Source organism: Capricornis sumatraensis, chromosome 16 (assembly GCF_032405125.1).
Source record: "Capricornis sumatraensis isolate serow.1 chromosome 16, serow.2, whole genome shotgun sequence".
Taxonomy (NCBI): Eukaryota; Metazoa; Chordata; class Mammalia; order Artiodactyla; family Bovidae; genus Capricornis; species Capricornis sumatraensis.
The window spans coordinates 25,782,606-25,804,774 of record NC_091084.1 but is presented as its reverse complement, the minus strand read 5'-3'; the positions used below and the strand labels follow the sequence as shown (position 1 = coordinate 25,804,774).

The following is a 22,169-nucleotide window of genomic DNA, read 5'->3' as shown; positions in this document are numbered from 1 at the left end:
CATTCTGCCCCCTTGATATCACCCCTGCCCCAGCAGTAGCCCCTTCACAGCCCACCCTTCTTGGTGCCACTCAGCCTAGGTGTTTATGAATAAGTCTCCTGTGGGGTCATCAAGCTAATTCAGGTGAGTGAACCTCACTGGGCATACATATTACAAGTGGGACCCAGAGATGCAACCTAGGAACTGATCTCCTGGTTCAGAGAATCTAGCTCACTCTCGTGTTTCTGCGTGTGTGCTCAGTCCCTCAGTAGTGTCTGACTCTTTTGACCCCATGGACTGTAGCCTGGCAGGCTCCTCTGTCCATGGGATTTTCCACTGCACTCATATTGCAGGGAAAACCTGAACATCCTTCTGAAAATCACGTGGTTACTCTGAAGCCTACATATTTCATAAATGGAGTTACCCCCCAACGTTTTCAGGAAACTGGAAAGAGCATTGTGAGCAGGAAAACACGAACAGAACCAGGGCCTGAGAGAGTTTGTTGAAGCGACTCAGACCATCTCTTTTGAAGACAGAGGCCAAACATTTTTAAAGTTAGGCTTGAGTGGTAAGCATTTTTATGGATGTGCCTAATGAACAATTGTTTGTCCAACAGTCTTACATTGCTGGTCTGAGTAGTCTAGGTGAATAGGCAGAAGGGAATCCCCATTCAAGAAGGTTAGAAACTAGCAGAGGGGAAAAGGCAGGACCTTTGCTGAACAAAGCCCTCCTTAATTCTGTCCCCCAAATAAAAGATGACACTCCTGGAAATTCAGGGGGTTGTAACTAATGAAGTTATTTTACCTTCAGGAATTTAATCATCTTCTTCACCACTCCTGCTCTGAGGGCCTCCTCAACAATTTTCAGAGAGGAAGAAAGGGTGCGGCTGAGAACGCCAGCAGCTCTCTGAGTGAAGCAGAAAGGAAAGGATGCTTTAACGTTCCCACGGGGAGAGGGCCAAGAACAGGGTAGGGCATTAAGGGGTGCAAACTACTATGCACAAAATAAATAAGCTGCAAGCTTATGCTATACGCTACAGGGAATATAGCCAATATTTTATCATAACTATAAATGGAGCATCACCTTTAAAAATTGTGAATCACTATGCCATATACCTGAAAGTTATATAAAATTGTATACCAACTAGCCAACAGGAATTTGTTGTATGGCTCAGGAGACTCAAACAGGGGCTCTGTATCAACTTAGAGGAGTGGGATGGGGAGAGAGATGGGAGGGAGGTTCAAAAGGGAAGGGATATATGTATACCTATGGCTGACTCATGTTGAGGTTTGACAGAAAACAACAAAATTCTGTAAAGCAATTATCCTTCAATAAAAAAATTTTTTTTAAATTTGTATATCAATTATACCTCAATACAATTTTTTTTTCTTAAAATGCTGATGATGTTTTAAAGTTAACAAGTAGTTTGGTGAGGCAAGAATCATTAGTGTTAGATGCAAAACATGTACCTTGATTTTAAAAATACAATGGTTGAGTAATTGATAGCAAGTACTGATGTTTACAGTAAAGCTACTGGGTAGCTGATTCAAATTGAAGGGCTGCCAACATGGCCCCTAAGCCCACAGAGGCTCAGCCCATTCCAGCTTCACAAAGGACCAGCATTCACCCCTCAGCAAGAAAGTCCTGCCCTGTATTCCTGTGGGGCTCTGATACCAGCAGGACCCTTAGTACATGGTAGACTTCCTGGATTGATCCTCTGGGACTTTTATCTTTCTTGAATCTTTTTATTCTAATTTCTGGGAGACTTTATTGATTTTTATTTTCCAGTTCTGAATTTTTTAATAGCAAGTTGTTACTGTTTTATGGCCATAACACCATTTTGAATCTTTCTGAAGATACAAATAATAGCTATTAGTTTTTTCTTCTCTTTCCTACATCATCTCTATTTTTTTCGGACTCAAGTTTTCTGCTTACTCTGCTTTGTCTATTTATTTGTATGGCTTTCCTGAAATGCCTCGTGACTCTAAGCTTGCAAGTCACATTTATAAGAAAAGCAGTATGTCTGGGTATGTTGTGTTTATGAAGAGTCTGTCCACTCACAGGTAGAGAGGTGGCATTCTCAACTACTAGAAAGTAAACATTTTTTTCTCTGGTCTTTCAATTCCTTAAGCCAAAAAAGCTCATATTTTATGCCTGAGGAATAGATGCCTGGCTACCAAATGTAGCCCCCTCATCTCCTACTTCCGTTTTCTGCTGTGTGTAGCTGGCAGTTTGAATTCTGTCTCCTCCATTGAACTGGAACCCACACTGGCCACCTGCCAGCTGTGCTCCCCTCGTCTGCCCTCTGCATGAAGGTGTCTTCAGTGGTGCCTCATTAATCATCAGTCTTGCAGCTGTTTTCCATCATCCAGAAACTGGCTATAATAACTTACCCATCAGTGAGATAGCTTACCCACTAGGCCCACCAGTCAGAAGACCCCAAGTCCCCAAGAACAGTGATGCTTACCACTTTGGGGGCCATGCAACTCTTTTGAGGATCTGATGAAACCGTGGTGCGCTCCTTGAGCCCCATGAAAATGCACAGACATGCAAAATTTTCTATACACTTGCTGGGGGTCTCAGGGAACCTGAAGATCCAACACCTCTTCCTGGAGCTTAGGTTAAACACTTTGCCCTGTTAGTCTGGATTGACTGCAGGGAAGTTGTCAGCTTAGAGATCACACACAAGATTCACTGGACCTACTTGGAACCTTTTCACAACCCTTGAACCAGTTCCCAGGCTGTGACCCTTGAAGGGCTGGTTTCCCAGATCTGCCTTGGATATGACCCCAATTGTTTCTCCAGGTTTAGAGATCTAATAGGTAGAAATGTTGGGGTGATTCCTCATGTGAGTGAAGAACACATCCCACGATGATGGCAAACAGCCTCTTGAATCACCTCAACACTCTCCTCCTGGTACACTGTGCTAGCCACAGGCCTTAGTTCTCTTATCCAAATGTCAGAAACAGAAGCAAGAAAACCATTCCAGCACTTATCTCCAAGGCGGCTAAAACCATTGTGGACAAACCCCTCCAGAGTCACTGGCTTTAACATATGTGCCCTGAGAAAAGACTTTAAAGAAAATCAATTGACCTGTCCAAGTCACACAAGGATGGTTTGATATGGGACAAATCAGATAGATGACCTGGTGTCAGCTGTTAAGCTCCACACCTTCAAGAAAAAGGATTCTTAACTGGAATTCCTAGATTCTAGGGCATCCACAGATGGGCACTGTGGGGGGCAGGGTCACCAAATCCCCCGAACCTATAGGCAAATTCAGTATTTCTGTGCTTATGGGCATCGTTTTGAGGAGTATGTCTGCCCCATGCCTCAGAAAGTCAGAGAAGCTCAAAGGCGTGGGTGGTGACTGCAGAGCAAAACAAAACTGAGAACAACAAAGGAAGCGGTTTCTGGATTTCCCTGGGGGCAGCTTACTGTGAGGATTCCTCCATCCTGGCTGTTCAGCAGAGACAGGCATTTCTTGCTCACCTCCATGGCCCAAACCTACAACAGCAGGGAGCGCGAGAAGGAGCTTGCCTGTCCCGGCCACGGTCATCTGCTGATTCCTTCTGGGCGCTCACACAGAACCAGCCACTCCCCACTCCCTCCTTCTCACCACCGCCAGGGCAGTCCCCATTTCCTTCACAACATCTGTGATCGCTCTCATTTCTTTCCCACATCCATCTCCCCCAACGATGAGGGCCACATCATATTTGACTGTGTAAATGCAGAACTTAGCACCGTGCGCAGCGCCTTGGACACGCAGCTGGTTTGCAGAATGAATAACTGACAGAGGGACTCATCCATCCCTCAGCAGAGCAGGGGTGGAACCTCCGCCCAGCGTTCCCCATTCCCACCGCCAGGGTTTGCGTCCCCTGCTTCTAGCCCCTTCACGGCAACGAGAGCAGTTCTATGCAACAGAACGTGTTAAGGTAGGGAGAAGAGAGTCCGGTACCTCGGAGAAAAAGGGGGACCAAAGACACAAGTTCATCACGAGTCCCAGGAGGGCATACGTGACGTCTCTGAACAGGTCCGCGTCCTCCTCACACTTGGCCTTGGGAAACAAGACAATGTGATCATGTGGCCGTGCAGCTGTCAGAGTCACCTGTTCCCCTGGGTGATGGCCCCAGATCTCTTACACTCCCTAAATGGCCAGTGTCCCGAACTGAAGTGATGCAGGGAAATCAGAGGCCGGTTTATAGCACAGAGCGTCTGGCGCCTCTGCTGTGGGACTCTGGCCCTGGGTTCAAATTGCAGAGGGAGCTGCTGAAATGGGTGCTCAAGCCAGCTCCATAGGGAACCCTTCAGACGTCTCCGGGGTGGAGGAGACTTAATCTGGAGAATTCTTTAAGGCCAGCTGTCCATCACATCTAGGGTTGTAGAAGGGTCCCTGCACCCCCAAACAGAATTTTTAGAAAAGTCAGATAATTAAGAAGAAGCCCATGGCCCCAAAGCAGGTACAAGACTAGCTCTGAACAGAAAAGCTGAAGTACCATGAGGCCCAAGCAGGCAGCCCCGAAGTCTTCAGAGGCAGACATCTGTCTCTGGGCGGCGGTCTCAGCACTAAAGTTCCCCATGATGGCAAGACACTGGCAGAGAGCTGATATGTTGGTGACCTTGGGATCTCTCTTCTGAAAGGGAAGGAAGAGAACGCGAATCTGCAGAGAGCAGAGGAATAATGCCGGAATCATCTCCAGGGGTGTCCTTCACTCTCCAAAACGTCTGGGAACCAGACAGCCTGATGTCACATGGGGACATCAGCATGGTCACGTCGGCAGAAAGGAAGGAGGCACAAAGAGGGGCAGACCCCAAAGCACCTCGGCCTGCTCCCAGTCACTCCGCCAACCAGCTGGGGGCACTGGGGCAAGTCCTGGTCCTTTCCAGAGCTTCCATATCCACATCTGTGAAATACCAGGGTGCTCATGCACCCTGCAAGGACCCCTGAGGATTCTACGGGTCACCAGGGACAGGTCTCATCACAGCACGCTCTTCTGGAGGACTCCCCCACTACCCCCAACACTCGCACCTTTCTCCCTCATCGACTCCAACCACCACACCTGCTCTCCTGATCAGGACGACAATTCAGGGCACAGGGTTGCATGTGGTACTTATGACACTGGCGACCTGATGCGAAGAGCCAACTCACTGGAAAAAGACTGATGCTGGGAAAGATTGAAGGCAGGAGGAGAAGGGGGTGGCAGAGGATGAGATGGTGGGATGGCGTCACCAACTCAATGGACACGAGTTTGAGCAAGCGTGGAGAGTTGGTGATGGACAGGGAAGCCTGGCGTGCTGCAGTCCATGGGGTCACAAAGAGTCGGACACGACTGAGTGGCTGAACCACAACAGCAACACCAGCTTATGACAGGACTTGGGTGAGAAGGGGACTGGTGGAGACCGTCAAACTCTCCACCTTCACCGCCTGCAGGCTTCCTCCCCTGCAACCAGCCCTGACCGTGAACCTTCTCCACGTGCCCCCACAGCAACTGTTCCAATAACCAAGACTTGAGTAAATTCCAGCTGTGAATAAATGATCAATCAACCCGAGAGGCCACAGGAGTTCTAGGAGGCAAACCCCTATTGAAACAGCCCCGTGCACGCTCCCAAGAGGGTCTGTCACAGGTGACAAGACAAGGGTTTGCTCACCAGCACCCCCGTCAGCACCGGAAGGATGTCTGGAAGGCTGGTCTGGAACCAGACTTGAAATCTGTCAAGAGAACATCAGTCATGACTTATTTCTACACCGTGCAAAGTAAAACATAAGTGCAGTGTCTCGGGTAACGGAACCGACAGTCCAGCTGTGGGCCCCTGTGATTTGCTCCTGTGTGGAGTCATTCGGAAGCAGAAAAGGTCGTCACTGGGTAGATCATGTGGCTTTACTCTATTTCTAAGCCTGGAGACTGGCCTTTGATGTGAAACAACATGTCTCAGAGGGTGGCTCTCTTCTGCAGAAGCTGCTGGAATCCTGAGGTTTCTGCAAATTGACTTCACACCACCCCTGCCCTCCCCTTGCTCTGAGTTACATGGTGTAAGCACATTTACATGTCACAGCTGTCAGGAGGGCCCCATGGCATGAACGTCCACCTGATATTTGGGCTAGTACTGCCCCCAGCCTGTGCCAATGGCCAGCTACCTGCATGAGGAGCTCTCTTGCTATATGACCATTTCTAGGTAAGATGCCTCAATGTTGATGAAGAAATTAAAAACAAAACAAGATGTATTTTTTAAAAAAATGAAAAATTATGAAAATCTAAGATCTTTACTGTCTTATCCAGCATCAGCTAAAGAAAAAAACAGGAAAAAAAAAAAAAAAAGGCAGGAGGCTAGGGCTACCCATTATGCCCCTGGCAGCCCAGGAGAACTCCCGTGTTTCCATGTTTCTCCTCCCTCCCCATCCCTTTCTTTTTCCTCCCTCCTCCTCTTTCCTATTTATTAGGCACTGATTAGGGGAAGAAGCTTCATCAGCACACAATAATGGTAGGTTTGCTTACTATGAGAGGTACTGTTCTAAGTACATATGGCTTCCAAGCCTGTTGAGGGCCGGGTCCCCCTGCGTGCAGAGGGATTGGGACAAAGTGGTGACCACAGCCCTTGGGGACATCAGCTCTCCTATGCAGTGAATCCTCAGTTGGCCCAACCTCCCGCGTGCCGCACATTTTAGAAGATCAGACGGTGCAGCAGAGGCTGAAGAAGAGATGTCAATTTCTGGCAAGAAAAGTTACCTTTCTTGCAGAGCCAAGTCTGTGAGCAGTCCCATGGCTGAGTTGGCCTTTTTATCTGAGAAGTCAAGGAATGACACCAGAGCTTCCAACAACCTGCAAACATACATAACACCTTCAGGGTGGGCTGACCTCCAGCTCACAGAACCCACAACAAGGGAGGAGTCAGCACCTGAGCGAAGTGAGCTGAGAGGGCTGCTCGTGCCCCCAGGAAGCCCAGCCCCTTGCCCACCCCAACAAGGCAGGTATTCTACCACTTAATGTGCAGTTCCAGGGGGGTGAACAGTTTTAACCTGCATTTACTGATCATCAGACGCTGACTTGGAAGGCCTCTGGTGCCTCTACCATGTGACTTTGGCTCGGCCAAGCTGAATCACACAGATGACATCTAAATGGCACACTTACTAATGTGCTGATGACTAAGTGGGAGGCCCCCTAATGAAGCGGGGGATGGATTAAAGATTTAACAAGATTTTGACAGGTCGCTGAATACATGAGATGAAATTTCAGAGAGTTAAACTCAAAGTCCTTCACTGAGAGCTGGAAAATCTGTTTAAGTAACAGAAATGGGAGACCTGGTTGATAACTGACTCATGTGAAAAAGACTTAAGATTTTTAGCCAATTGCAAACCTAGGATATGAGCAAACCGTCTGGTGCTGCTGCCACAGAACATAATGGGGTATCAGGCTGCCTTAAGGGCTGACCAGCACCAGGACGATGGGAGTAGAAGTCACGTGTCCATCCGGCAAACCCATACCGAGCATCTACAGCGTGCTGAGAGTTGTGCTTGGCCGGGACACCGTGCTGAGTGCCTGGCCTCCTACGGTGATGTGTCAGGTGATAGGATAAAACAGGCACATGTCAAGTGGGCATGGAGCCCACCTGGCAAGAGCTGCGGGAGGATGGAGATGAGGCGGACATTCCTGCATTGCTTGAAAGTGGAGCGTTGGCTACTTGTCCCTTTGTCCAGGCAGTCAACAGCACTCACTGGCACTGACTGTGTGCCAAGTGGAAAAAGACAAGGTCCCAGCTGCAAGGAGCTTGCAGGCCCATGTCAGGCATGTGGGCACAGGAGCTGAGCATCTGAGGCAGAGGGCACAGCAGTCACAGAGATGACGAGGCGTGAAACGGCAGAGACACACTTGGGGATTGCTAGTGGGTGTGTAGGGTGTCCTGCTAGTGGACAGGGAGCAGCCAGCCTGGGTCACGATGGACTGTCTATGGCCTTCCAGAATGTCTGTACTTTCCCTGGGCATCCTGAGTCCCAAGTGTGGGCGGTGGATGGCCTGCTCGGTGGGGGTGTATGGGGGGTAGCGTGGGCTGCAGGCTCTGGAGCCTCTCTCAGTTTCTGAGTGAGAAGAAGTTCCAGGAAGTTGCATTTTATAATTTTATTTGCTTAGTTTTGGGGGCTGTGCGGGGTCGTCATTGCTCTGCGGGCTTTTCTCTAGTTGTGGTGCGAGGCCTTCTCACTGCAGCGGCTCCTCTCGTTGCGGAGCATGGGCTCTAGGGCGTGTGGGTTCAGTAGCTGCAGCTCCCGGGCTCGAGAGCACAGGCTCAGTAGTCGTGGCACGCGCCTAGCTGCTCTGCGCATGTGGGATCTTCCTGGACCAGGGATCAAGCCCACGTCTCCTGCATTGGCAGGTGGATTCTTTACCGCTGAGCTACCAGGGAAGCCCCGAAGCTGCATTTAAATGAAGTCCCCAGGTGATTCCTAGACACTCTATTTCTCAGAAGATCAAGAACTAGTCTAGTAGGCAGTAAAAAGTCCTTTCAGCATTTTAAGTAGGAAAATAACAGGACAGATGTGCATTTAGGACAGATCCCTTTGGTGGCGCAGCAGAGGTGGATTAGAGCAGGTGGCACCGGAGGCAGGGAATCCAGTGGGGGAGAGCTGGGACTGCACAGACAATCAAGGTCAAGGGATGAGCTGGGACAGGGCAGAGTAAGACGTACAGTCAAGAAGAACGAGGCCTCATGATGACCTAGAGGGGATGCCTGAAACGCTGCAGGAGAGAGAGGAAATGCGTCCAGGAGATGCTGAGGAGGCAGGACTGACAAGTACCGTCTCCTGAGGGGTGTGGGGAGGGAGCCATCCAGGGAGCTCCCAGGATTCTGGCCCAGGCAGCAGGGCACATGAAAACGCCATATACGAAGACAGGAAGTTCAGCTACGGGGTGTGGGTTTGAAGAACTACTTTTGAAATACTAAGCTTATGATAAAATTACTAAGCTTATGATAAAATTACTAAGCTTATGATAAAATTACTATGCTTACCATAAAATTACTAAGCTTATGATAAAATTACTAAGCTTATGATAAAATTACTAAGTTTATGATACTTGGGATGTTGTGATGGAGGTGCCCAGTGACAGAAGGATGCTTCCTTCTAACATCTGAGAAAGAGACTTAGACGTGATAATTGGGGCCATGGACGAGAAGAGGGCCAAGGATGGGACGTTGGAGTCCCTGACCTGGAAAGATGACAGCATAAAGGGGGCTCGCCAACGGAGCCAAGAAGGAATAGCAGAGGGTAGGAGGAGGGCCAGAAAGAATGCTGTCATTACGAGCAGATGCCATGAGGCTACAATGGGAGATAAAGACAGAAAAGAGCCCATCAGATTGGCTTCTTATGTTCAGGAGCATGGCTTCCAGTCACCCACATGTATGGAACTGGGTTTATTTACCAGCTTGTTCCGGGAGGGGTCTGGAAGCCAAACCATCTGAGGAATGGTTGAGGGAACAAGGATGCTTGGGCCGGAAAACGCCAGTGTCTTTGGACTCAACAAGCGGTGGAGAGAGGGAGAGTGGATACAACCCGCAGGCCTTTGACAGACAGAACCGAGGCCTCAGTACAGAAGGCAGACCTGCCCCGGGGCGGTGAGGGCAGGCAGCTTGTGTTTAGTGTAAGGAGATCATCTTATATCAATCAGAACTGTTCCGGAACAGGGCACGCTCCTCTCCTTAACTGGGGAGAGACCCCCACCCTATGAGCTGCTGTGGCGCCCATCCCAGTCAAATGGAGAAGAAGAGAATGCAAACGCTGGAATCTTCCCTGCCGCGCCTCACACACAGGCCTTTTGGGAAACCCCAGAGTTGACACTGTGCTGGGTGGGGCTGGGCTGGATTGCTGCTACGGTCCCTCCACCCTGGGGGTTCTGCAAAACCCCAACTTCCTCAGGAGACCATCCAGTGTTCCTGCTGTCAGAAATCGTTTATTTCCCTCAGTTCAGGTTCTTCCCTCACCAAAGCAAACCTGTTTTCTTTAGTCTTGTGATGAACACTAACTAACCTGAGTGGCACAGAAGAAGAGCCGGGGGTCTAAGATTCTCTGGGTTTTGTACTTGGAGACATAAATGAGACAAAATGCACATCCTAACTGGACACAGATGACAGGCGTGTCCTTTTTTGGTGGCAGATGTTCTTTTGCTGACCTGCAGCTGATGGACAAAGTAGAGGGACCATAGGTCAGAAAATGGTCTAAGTAACCAATAAGTGTGCTTTCACCTTAGTTTAGGACCCTGAGCAATAGACCCAGAAGATGGAAAGTGATGCAAAAGTCATTACTGAGTCCAGACCACATGTCAGGCATGATACTGGTTGCTTTCTTTGATGTAGCAGATGCTGTTTGCTGGTGAACCAGACATCCAGTTACCCCCCTTCTGTCCTGCCTGCCTCTGCCTCAGAAGCTGGAACCATCTCCCCTGCAGGGTGGCATGTGACACAATTCTGACCAAACAGAAACAAAAGCAATAGCTCCTCTTGATAAAAGGGACAGACCCAGCTGGTGCTAATCTGTCTTAAAGAGGGATGTGGTGCTTGGAGTTGCAGCAGCCTTATGTGACCATGAGGAAAAGGTCAAGAGAGGGGCAGAGACCTTAATGATGACCCTGCCATCATTAAGCCACCAAACCAGCTATTACTATCTTTAGTCTTGGTTTATAGAAAAACAAGATGAGTTCTCTTGGTTAAGTCAAGAGACTAATCTGTCAAATGTGGCAGAAAAAAGTTTACCTGGCATATAGGCATCATCTCTCTGAAGTTTCACCTTAAATCTCTGATACAAACGAGATCCCAGGCGCATCAGGGCTTAGCAATTTCCTGGGCCACACAAGCAGAAAGAGACATGTGGAGGGCTGAGGCTCCTGACTGCTGCAATCTAAGCCCAGCACTTTTCCCTAAGGGACACTGGCCTTCACTCCGCTGCTGTTCACGCACGTCTGTCCCTTCACATTCTCATACGGGGAGGAATGCGAGGGTCATGGGACCTGGCCTGTTTCAAACTATCTCATTTCAGAGAACACGTTGCACCTCTTTCCAGTTCATCTGGAGATAGATAGTAACAAGAAGAGTGGGCACAGGGGTGATAAACGGAGGTTTCTTCGTCTAAAGCACGTAGGCGGTACTGCACGAGGTGATGACAAATGCTAAGATGCTGAAAAATTCAAATAAAACTCGAGCAATTCAAAAACAAGCTGGGGCGGGGGTGGGGAAAGCTTATGATAACCGTGGCTGTATTTACTCAAAGAGACCAAAACCAAATGAAAAAACATTTGATGAAGGTAGTGAGGAAATGACTGCAGAGTCATTTGAAATGTGAAATGCGCTTTTGATGACTTAACTCTGCTAACGACCCATCTGCCTGTGTGTGCTGAGCTTCAGGGGCTGGCAAGGCTTGTCCTGTGAGCCGCAGGGCTGGGCTGGGCTCAGAAGGGGCGAGCCAGAGCCCAGGCTCATCCCCACATCGTCCTCAGCACCCATGGGCCTCCTCACCAACATGGGACGGGCACCAGAGCTCTCAGCATGGTCCAAGCAGGTCTGACATGGCTTCAGATTTGGCTGCCTTTCTAACGGGGAACAAGACTAGGAGCAAGCTCCACGGCCTGGGAGACAGCTGGCTGAGATGACCTGAGTCACTCTCCTACCCCACCTGTGAAATGAGGGAAGGACACTTATCTTGTCTCCTTCCCAGTGAGATAATAGTGAATAGAATCGGAAGCCAAATTCTGTTTTTAGATTACATAGGAAGCACTTATAAAGCAAAGGTATATCCATGGCTGGGCTTCCCAGATGGTGCAGTGGTAAAGGACCACCTGCCTATGCAGGAGACACAAGGGACTTGGGTTCAATCCCTGGGTCGGGAGTCCTCTGGAGGAGGAAGTGGTACCCCATTCCAGTATTCTTGCCTGGAGAATCCCATGGACAGAGGAGCCTGGCGGGCTACAGTCTGTGGGGTCGCAAGAGTTGGACATGACTGAGCACAAACACAGACGCGCGCACACACACAGATGCACGCACACACAGACGAGATCACAGCTACTATTTCTTTTAGACTGAACCACATGACATTGCCAACTGCAACCTTTTCTTGACATAAAAAGTGGCAATTTCACATATGCAAACTGATAATCTTTAGATGGAAAAGCACCAGGCAGAATCACTACGGCTCATTTAAAAGTTAAAAAAAAAAGTCTACTTAGGAAAGAGGCACATTCCATTCCTATCACCTTAAGCCTTGGGAAGACCTACACGCAACAGTATTTGAGATGTGTTGTATTTATACCCTACTCACTCCAGATTGGATTTAAGGATAAGTAAGATCAGGTAGCATTACCTGAAACAGGAATAAATGAAGAAAAGTAAGAACAGGAGCAGGGTGGAGCCAAGACTGAGGCTAAAAGAGCAGAAGCAAATGGCCCGTTTTACAGGTAGGTTCCAAATCGGGTTTTGCAAGTGCTGCCATATTTACATGGTCTATAGTGTCTGTTCCCTGGTGGCCCAGGGGTTAAGACTCACACAGGGGACCAGGGTTTGATCCCCGGCCAGGGAACTTGGTCTGACATGCTGCAGCTGAGAGTCTGCATTCCTCAACCAAAGATCCTGCCTGCCACAACTAAGAGCTGGCACGACCAGATAAATAAACGAAAAGAAAGAAACAAGTGCAGCAGTGACAGTGTCCACGGCAGTAAGTTCAGACAGGAGTTTGTCCTGGAGGTCCTTAAGAGGGAGTGTTCCTCTCAAAGGCTCCTTCTGGTTTTCAATCCTTAATCTGGTCAGCTGGCTCCTCTCACGTCAGAGATGTGGGAAAGCGGACAGGTCTTAATGTGGCAGGTGAAGCCTGAGATGCCGCAGGGAAGCTCCCGCCCGCACGCACGCCGAGCCTTACCGGGGCAGGTCAAGGTGGCCGATGATCAGGTTCTGTCCATTCTCCGTCTGGGCGAGCTGCAGCAGCAGGGCCAGGCTCTGCTGCCGGATGGCCGGGACCCTGGAGGCCAGCAGGGAGGGCAGAAGCGGGCCCGTGTCCGGACGCAGCACAAGCAGGCGCTGGTTCTCCTCTGCAAGACACAGGGCACGTTGGCCTCATGCAGACCACGACAGTCACATGGGTTCTGTCTTCCCTCCTCTAAACGAGAAAGCCAACTCTTCTCCATGAGGCAGGATAATGGAGGGAAGAGCATGGATTCTAGAAGCAGACTGTTGGGGCTGAACGATCAGGAAATGACCTTAGCCGCGTTACCGATCCTTTAGCTTCCTCATTAGTGGAACGAGGAAGAGGACCAACGCAACAGTTGTCAAGACAATGCAATGAATTAATGTGTGACGGTGTGGAGCACAGGGGCTGGCACATACATATATGTTAGCTAGTATCATTGTTCTTGCCAAAGGCTCCATGGTGGATGGTATCCAGAAATGTGAAGAAAGGGAAAGAGATCAGCTGAATGGTGAAAGAGCTTTAGACCATCGATTTTCATCTAATGGCCAAAGCAACCATCTGAGTTCTTTCTAGAAAACTAGAATGACCACATGAGAACATTAATGAATGAAGCACGCTACCCTTCCTGGCTGTGAACTGTTTCCAGGGTGGTAGCATTGGGTACGCCCTCTCCCCCTTTCACCCGGTTCATTTTCTAAACCAGTGCATGAATTTATCTGAGAGCAGGCATAGGGATACAGGCTGGAATACGAGGCTGAGCTCTGAAACAGAGCACAGTTTGTTTAGATTATCGAGAAAATGGAAAGTAGCTCACTGTAAACAACTCAAATAACACAAAATGTGTATACAGCTGAAAATAAGACTTCCTTCTCTTTAACCTCCTCCAGGTAAGCTCTTTCCCTAAGTGGGGCTAGTATTCATACGAATAATGTTAAAATATAATACATCCTTCCCATAATTGGCTTTTCTCTCCAGTCAGCACTATATCCCAGACCTATTTCCATGCCTTTACTTTCAAGCATTCCTTTGTCCTATTTAAAAATGTCTCTGCATTTATTGAATTGGATACACCAAGATGCCATTCCCCTGAGACAGAGCATTTATGTCCTAAGTTGTGTGTGATGGTATATTTCCAGATGTTAAAAAAGATGTGATCTCAAGGTTCACAGAAACCAAAGTAGGGTGCAGACTGAGGAAGTGGGGCTGTACAGAGAGAGACAGGTCCCATTCAGACTGAGGAAACACCTTGTCGTCAAGTCCATCTTCTTAACCTCAGGCACGGGGGTCTACGCAAACCCCCCCCCCCAGAGCCCATGCAGTGTCCTGCGAGTAGCGAGGCACTTTGATAAGGATGTTAGTCTGAGCATAATTCCCGTCATGGAAGAGGCCCCCTGATTCTCTAGAACCTAAGATTTCTAGAATTTAAGGTGATACCTCCACTCTACTAAATGAATAAAAAATTAGATTCCCTCATATTCAGCATTTAACCATTTACAGGCTGCATTCATAAGCTCCCTCGCTGACTTCCCGCGAGAACCCACGCATGGGAGACACAGCTATCACTATTTCCATTTTCACTGTTTTGTGTTCAAAGTCAAACCTTTTCCCTCATTTGAAAACACACTTTTTTTAAAAAAATGAGAGAAGCACCTAAAATATTTATTTACATTGAGGTGACTGGAGTGGCGACTGTATAAAAATTTAGCAAACCCCGGAAGATGCTAATATGTAAAAAGGGAAGAGTTAGGGTAAATAAAATCCCCAAAGCATGTCACTGTCTCAATATTAACCACTTAGTATTAATCAGTGTCACAAGAGGCCATCAGGGATGGCCATAAATCTCATGATGCTGAAATGGGTACTACGGTCAGCAAAAAGCAGCACTATTTTTCAGCACAGAAAAGGAAAAACTTTACCTGCCCCACTGCCAATGCATGAAGTGAAGCTACCTGTCTGCAAAGAGCAGGGCAAGTGCCCAGGTGATGAGACGTGATGCCGACTGTGACCTTGCCCGCTACGGAGGCAGCTATGAGAGTGCAGCGTGTCTGTACGCTTTTCCCAGGGGACGGTCTAGACCTCCACGCTCCAGGGCTTGTCCCAGGGGAACAATCATGCCTGCCCCCACCCCTGCTCTGGAGCTCTCCCATTACCGTGCATTGATGATGACTGATGGTGGTTCCCCGGCTTACCGTTCTCGCTGCACACTGCCTGCCAGAGTCTGAGAACAGATAAGCACACCGTCTCTTCCACGGCATCTCTTCCTGCTGTAGAAAAACACCTACAGTGGGCAAGGGAGAGACATATTAAAACTGCGGTCTTGATCTTCCTTTCAGTTGGTTTCATTTCATCTCCAGACTCCTCAAATGTGGGTTTAAGCAGGTCACCAGGACCAAGGGACTAATAAGCCCCGAAGTGAGGGTCAGGACAAGGATGCAGCTGAGGAAGCTGGGGCTGCCTGGAGAAAGGACAGTGAGCCAGGGGCCAGGGCGATGGCCGCTCCAGACCAGCAAACTGTTTACAGGCCTCCTCACGCCTGCAAATGTGTGCCGGTGACTCCAACCCATGTCTTGTCCTAATCCCCAGGAACTGCGTCAGAACAACTGAAGTACAAAATAAAATTAAAGTACATTTAGCCAACTACCTCCTGCCATATGAGTCTTTCTTCAGATGAAATTATAAATGGGATCAGCCAGGACCCAGCAGATCTCATTTCCTGAAATGATCAGCAAATTCCAAAAGAGGAAAAGAACAAAGAGCCATCTTGCAAAAACTGGTCGGAAAACCAGCAAAAATGGTCATTTCTCTGACTTTGAAGGGCTTGGAGGAACCCTGGCAAGTTTTGCTAACTTTTCTCTCTCTGCAGTTGTTAACTGTGGTTTAACTCAAACTGCTCACAGCTCAAGGGTGTTCACATGGCACCCAGTATCGACTGAAAGTAGTACCATCTACCATTAAGCTGCCTGTGTACTGAGTGTCTGATTGCATAAGAAATGGTTGTCTTTCCGTGCTTTGAGGCCAGGCTGTCTTTACAAGCATCCCTACCTTCTTATGACCTCATTCTCACTGATGATACTGAATCCATTATTTGTTCTGAATAAAGTTCGTTCTGTGCCTGAAACAAATTCAGAGAAAACCACATCGTCAGAATCCTGAACTGTCTGCCTGAACCGTCCAGCTGTCACAGAGCCAGATGATAACAGAAACCCAACATGGAATGTCTAGGTCACCAAATTCACAGTTTGGGCAGAAACTAATGCCTCCCATTCTGAAACCTACACCTGTCATCAGCCACTTGGTACCACAGTAAGAGGGACATCCTGTTCACGGGAGAGCTGGGTCTGGCTGGCCCCATGGGTGATCTGACAACTCCTCGTTTTGTAAGCTTTAGAGAGTCTCCAGGAGCTGCTTAACCTCCTGGAAGAACTAGCATATCCATCTGTTCTTAAATGTTTATTTCGAAGCTGTTTCCAGGCTCTAGAGAGGAACTGATAATCATCAAGAAACCACTGCAGGGGCGTTTGAGCCCCCTCCACTGTACACTAAAGAGGAGTTAGACTCTATCCATTTGTACAAACAAACAACATTCTGGCACTGAGAAGCAAGGAAGGTTTCAGTCCTGGGATCAGTGATTCCAGGAACTGGTAGGAGAGAACAGCATGGGTCTCATTAGCAGGAGAGCTGATGTTTGCTCTGAAACTCTCTTCACATCCTGAGAAACTATTAAGTGTGACTGGGATGAACTTCATGGTTTATCTTACAAAATTCTATCTTCCATTCCTCTACAGCTGGGGGGACACATGTGGGGATAACACAAGGTGTTTGGGGGTATATATGGGGTATGTTGGGCTTCCCTGGTAGGCTCAGCTGGTAAAGAATCCGCCTGCAATGCAGGAGATCCCGATTCAATTCCTGGATTGGGAAGATCCCCTGAAGAAAGGAATGGCTACCCACTCCAGCCTTCTAGCCTGGAGAATTCCATGGACAGAGGAGCCTGGCTGGCTACAGTCCATGGGGTCACAAAGAGTCAGACATGACTGAGCGACTTTCACATGGGGTATGTGTGGGGTATGCAAATGGTGTGTGGGTATGTGCAGCACATGGGCAACAGATGAGAGGTGCATGTGTGTGGCATATGGATATGTGATATAAGCATATACAGTGTCTGTATCCCGCATGCATGGTGTGTGTGTGATGTATGTGATACGAGTACACATAATGTGAGCACATGCTGTGATGTGTGCCTGGTAAGTACACATGCAGGGGGTGTATGCTGTCTCTGTTTTTTGTCATATTGCGTGTCTGCTGTTTATTGCAGGTGTGTGCAGTGTCAGCAGAGGAGAGGATGGAGCTGGCTGGGGTGGGGGATATTTCTTAAGCACCCGCTTCAGCACCTGCATTATACTAAATCTTCGATCAATATTTGTGGCAGGAAGGGAGGAAGGGATTCTTTGCCCCCTGTGGTCAGACCTCTAAGCTCTGTCCCTTCAGACTAGATAACATTCATGAGACCACACACACTGCTGGCTTACAGTCCTTCATCATCTCAGTCAGGATCTCAATCCCCCCTGCGTAGAACAAAGGGATCTGATCAGGCTTGGAAAGAGTCTCCAGGAGATTCTTGGTCGTCATGGCCGAGTTCTTTCCTGAGTCCAGGGACTCCTGGGCTTCCTTCTCTTGGAGGTCTGCCTTCTCTCGAAGATCCACCTGATTCAGGTACTCTAGCAAAGCAAGGAGAAGCACAGCAACATCCTAACAAGCAACGCGTGCACCAGCCTTTTTCTGAAGATCGAAAGTGGAGAGGCAGAAAGCATAACTCAAACTTGTTTTCAGCGTGGAAAACTGTTAGGAAGAGTGTATCTTTTCTACCCAGAATCTTAAAACATCGTGGAATCATTCAAGGACAACATCGTTTGCTGTCTAAAAGGCTTGAAGGGAGGATGGTAGAGAAAAGGAGGAAGGCCAAGAACAGAGAAAGAGGAGGCGGGCAGGGTGGTTAATGAGAGGATTGGACTGTGCAGGGCCAGGCAAGGCTGTGCCCGTGGCCAAGTGCAGAGAAGGCACGGAGGGCCCCCCAGAGCCAGAGCACAGAGGGAGGTGCAACTCAAACAAGGACGTCAGCAGCAAGTCTCACCTTTCACCTGTGTCTGCAGCTGGGGGTTTATTTCTAAGATCTTCTGATAACACTCTCTAGACTGGAAGAAAGAAACAAGGCCATGAAGAGCGGCTAGCGGGGAGCGGTGATTACAGGAAAGGCACTGGGTACCACAGGGCTTGGCTTCTTCATTATCTCCTCCCAGCCTCCCTTGCTCCCCTCGTCGGAGGCAGGCATGGGGAACGCAGCGTGCATTTGACATTTTGTTTAGGCTTCTCTGGTTCTGTGGGGCAACGGGCATTATTTCAAAATTCATTTTTAAAAATAGTGTTGTCAGATATAGTCTGTGATGGAAAATAACCACTCCTAAATTCTCACGGTTCATGACTGGCTGGGAGAGGAATAATCATAAGGTAAATGCAAACTTCAGATATGATATTTGCACTGAGAGAGAATGGGAGGCTACCTGTCAGATATGCCTACGCGGAATAAGGGAATAAATGAAGCTACAAACATTGTTGATGGAGACTTCGGAACAGGAGGAGACAGTTGCCTATTTAAACGTGTAGACTGCAAAGGGCTAGTGAGGGGGCTGTTCACTGGCCATGGAATAGTCAACTAGAACACCTGAGAGTGAGGGGCTCTCACTGAGGACACTGTTAGAAACTTTCTGCAGAAGAAAGATTCTTGCTAATGGGTTTAGGATGACAGGTTTAGAACAGAGAAGAAAAGCTCAGCGGGGAGGGGGAAATGGTTCTCAGATATCTTAAAGGCTCAACACTCATCTAGAAGATCAGGATTAAGAAATAAACTGAAGGAAAAAAAATCACATTAAAACAGGGAAGAGTGCTGCAGGATATCGAACATGGTAACTGTAATAGACTGAATGTTTGGATCTTCCCAAAATTCATATTGAAACCTAATCCCCAATGTGATGGATCTGGACATGTGGGCTCTGGGAGGCGACTGGGTCATGAGGTAGAGCCGACTGGGTCATGAGGTGGAGCTGTCCCCAGAGAGCTTCCTTGCTTTTGCTGGCTGCTTATGAACTAGGACACAGGCCCTCATCAGACACTGAATTTGCCAGCATCTTGATCTTGGACTTCCCAGAACTGGGAGAGATAAACCTTTGTTGTATAAGCCACCTGGGCTATGGAACCCCAAAGGACTAAGACAATGTCCCTGTTCCCAACTTCTTTTTAACCCTAGCTCTAATCTATCAGTAATTCTTGTTGACTTCACTGTCAGCATATAAGCAGAACCCCTCACTTCACACCACCTTCACTGTCAGCAACCTGGTCCAAGCCATCACCACCTCTCACTTGGATAATCTGTTGCAATAGCCTTCTGACTGGTTTTCTGTCCTTTTCTTACCATGTCAAGATACATTCTCAATACAGCTGCTGCTGCTGCTGCTGCTGCTAAGTCGCTTCAGTTGTATCCGACTCTGTGCGACCCCAGAGACGGCAGCCCACCAGGCTCCCCTGTCCCTGGGATTCTCCAGGCAAGAACACTGGAGTGGGTTGCCATTTCCTTCTCCAATGCATGAAAGTGAAAAGCGAAAGTGAAGTCGCTCAGTTGTGTCCGACCCTCAGCGACCCCATGGACTGCAGCCCACCACAGCAGAGTGATCCTTTAAAATACAACTCAAATCATTTTGCTTCTTTACTCAAAACCTTCTGATGGTTCCCAGGGCATTCAAAATAAAAGTCCAGGTCCTTCGAAAAACCTGTAGGGCCCTAGGGCAGCAGTCCCTCACAAACTCCCACAGGCTCACCATATCTTCTCTCACCCTCCTTACTCACTCCATTCTAACCATCTGTCTATGTGGACCATTCCTCCCCTGTATATCCACATGGCTTCCTCACTCCATGCCCTCGTTTCCTTCTGAGAATCTTTCCCTGGCCACTGTCTATAAAACCAATCTCATCTTCACCACTTCCCAATTTAGTTTTCTCAGGGACACTTATCACTATCTAACGTACCATACTTCCACTTATTTGGTTTCTATCTTGTGACAGGTCACCCTTACTGCAAGAAAGTGAGTCAAGGATTTTGTCTTGCTTGCCACTGCATTCCTGCTGCCTAGAACAGTGCCTGGGACACAGAGTATGCATTAAATATTTGCTAAGTGAATTAATTAACTGAATAAATGAGTGAATAAATGGAATTTGGTGGACAGGGGATTAACATTTTCCTTTTTGCCTCTCTATTATTTGACTTTATTATGATAAGTTTGTATTATTTTTGAATTAAAATCCAACAGAGAATAATTTCTTTAATGTACAATGGAAGGCAATTTCTTATTAAACATATCATACCTTGTAAATAGAAAGATATCTCATGTTCATGGATTGGAAGCCTTAATATTGTTAACGATATTCAATGCAATTAAATGCAATCTCCATTAAAATTCCATCTGTCTGAATAACACTCCATTGTATAAATATACCACATTTTCTTCACTCATTCATCTGTCGATGGGCATTTAGGCTGGTTACATATCTTGGCTATTGTAAATAGTGCTACAATGAACACTAGGGTGCATGCATCTTTTCGAATTATGACTTTCCCTGGATATATGCTCAGGAGTGGGATTATGGGATCCTAAGGTAGCTCTGTTTTTAGTGTTTTTAAGGAACCTCCACACTGTTGCCCAATTTACATTCCCACCAACAATGTAGGAGGGTTACTTTCTCTCCACACCCTCTCCAGCATTTATTATTTATATTACTCAGCCATAAAAAAGAATAAAATAATTCCCTTCACATCAACATGGACAGACCTAGAAATTATCATACCAAGTGAAGTAAGCCAGGAAAAGACAAATATCATGATATTCCTTATATGTGAAATCTAAAAAAAAATGACACAATGAACTTATATAGAAATAGACCTACAGACATAGGAAAAAAACATATAGTTACCAAAGGGGAAAGGGGGAAGAGAGACAAATAAGGAATTTCAGTTCAGTTCAGTTGTTCAGTTGTGTCCGACTCTTTGCGACCCCATGGACTGCAGCATGCCAGGCCTCTTTGTCTATCACCAACTCCCAGAGTTTACTCAAACTCATGTCCATTGAGTCAGGGATGCCATCCAGCCATCTCATCCTCTGTCATCCCCTTTGCCTCCTGCCTTCAATCTTTCCCAGCATCAGGGTCTTTTCTAAGGAGTCAGTTCTTTGCAACAGGTGGCCAAAGTGTTAGAGTTTCAGTTTCAGCATCAGTCTTTCCAATAAATATTCAGGATGGATTTCCTTTAGGATTGACTGGTTTGATCTTCTTGCAGTCCAAGGGACTCTCAAGAGTCTTCTCTAACACCACAGTTCAAAAGCATCAATTCTTTGGCACTCAGCTTTCTTTACAGTCCAACTCTCACATCCATGCATGACTATAGGAAAAATCATAGTTTGGACTAGATGGACCTTTGTTGGCAAAGTAATGTCTCTGCTTTTTAATATGCTATCTAGGTTGCTCATAGCTTTTCTTCCAAGGAGCAAGCATCTTTTAATTTCATGGCTGCAGTCACCATCTTCAGATTTTAGAGCCCAAGAAAACAAAGCCTGTCACTGTTTTCATTGTTTCCCCATCTATTTGCCATGAACTGATGGGACTGGATGCCATGATCTTAGTTTTTTGAATGTTGAGTTTTAAGCCAGCTTTTTTACTCTCCTCTTTCATCAAGAGGTTCTTTAGTTCCTCTTCACTTACTGTCATAAGGGTCATGTCATCTGTGTATCTGAGGTTATTGACATTTCTCCTGGCAATCTTGATTCTAGCTTGTGCTTCATCCAGCCCGGCATTTCGCATGATGTACTTTGCATATAAGTTACATAAGCAGGGTGACAATATATAGCCTTGACGTACTCCTTTCCCAATTTGGAACCAGTCTATTGTCCCATGTCCAGTTCTAACTGTTGCTTATTGACCTACATACAGATTTCTCAGGAGGCTGGATAGTCACATGTAAAAGAACGAAATTGGATCACTTCCTCACACTATATACAAAAATTAACTTGAAGTTGATCAGAGATCTAAATACAAGTGTTAAAGCCATAAAATTCTTAGATCTTGGATTAAGCAATGGTTTCTTAGATTTGATATCAAAATCATAAGTGATCAAAGGAAAAAATTAGGTAATGTAGACTTGCATCAAAATTAAAACACT

The 22,169-nt window shown here is 47.3% G+C and overlaps 1 protein-coding gene across 2 annotated transcripts in view; it reads right to left on the bottom strand.

The window, feature by feature from the left end:
• The window catches only part of TTC12 (tetratricopeptide repeat domain 12), a 48,947-nt gene that overhangs the window by 2,808 nt on the left and 23,970 nt on the right, over positions 1 to 22,169 (bottom strand). For both annotated transcript variants that reach the window (XM_068988971.1, XM_068988972.1), the window contains exons 8-18: positions 18,042 to 18,102; positions 17,440 to 17,628; positions 15,953 to 16,022; positions 15,100 to 15,188; positions 12,863 to 13,031; positions 6,702 to 6,794; positions 5,626 to 5,686; positions 4,473 to 4,610; positions 3,935 to 4,033; positions 3,415 to 3,483; positions 784 to 885 (exon numbers count right to left, since the gene is read on the bottom strand). In XM_068988971.1, coding sequence (XP_068845072.1) covers positions 784 to 885; positions 3,415 to 3,483; positions 3,935 to 4,033; positions 4,473 to 4,610; positions 5,626 to 5,686; positions 6,702 to 6,794; positions 12,863 to 13,031; positions 15,100 to 15,188; positions 15,953 to 16,022; positions 17,440 to 17,628; positions 18,042 to 18,102 — 1,140 coding nt within the window. The remainder of the gene's footprint in view (positions 1 to 783; positions 886 to 3,414; positions 3,484 to 3,934; positions 4,034 to 4,472; positions 4,611 to 5,625; positions 5,687 to 6,701; positions 6,795 to 12,862; positions 13,032 to 15,099; positions 15,189 to 15,952; positions 16,023 to 17,439; positions 17,629 to 18,041; positions 18,103 to 22,169) is intronic.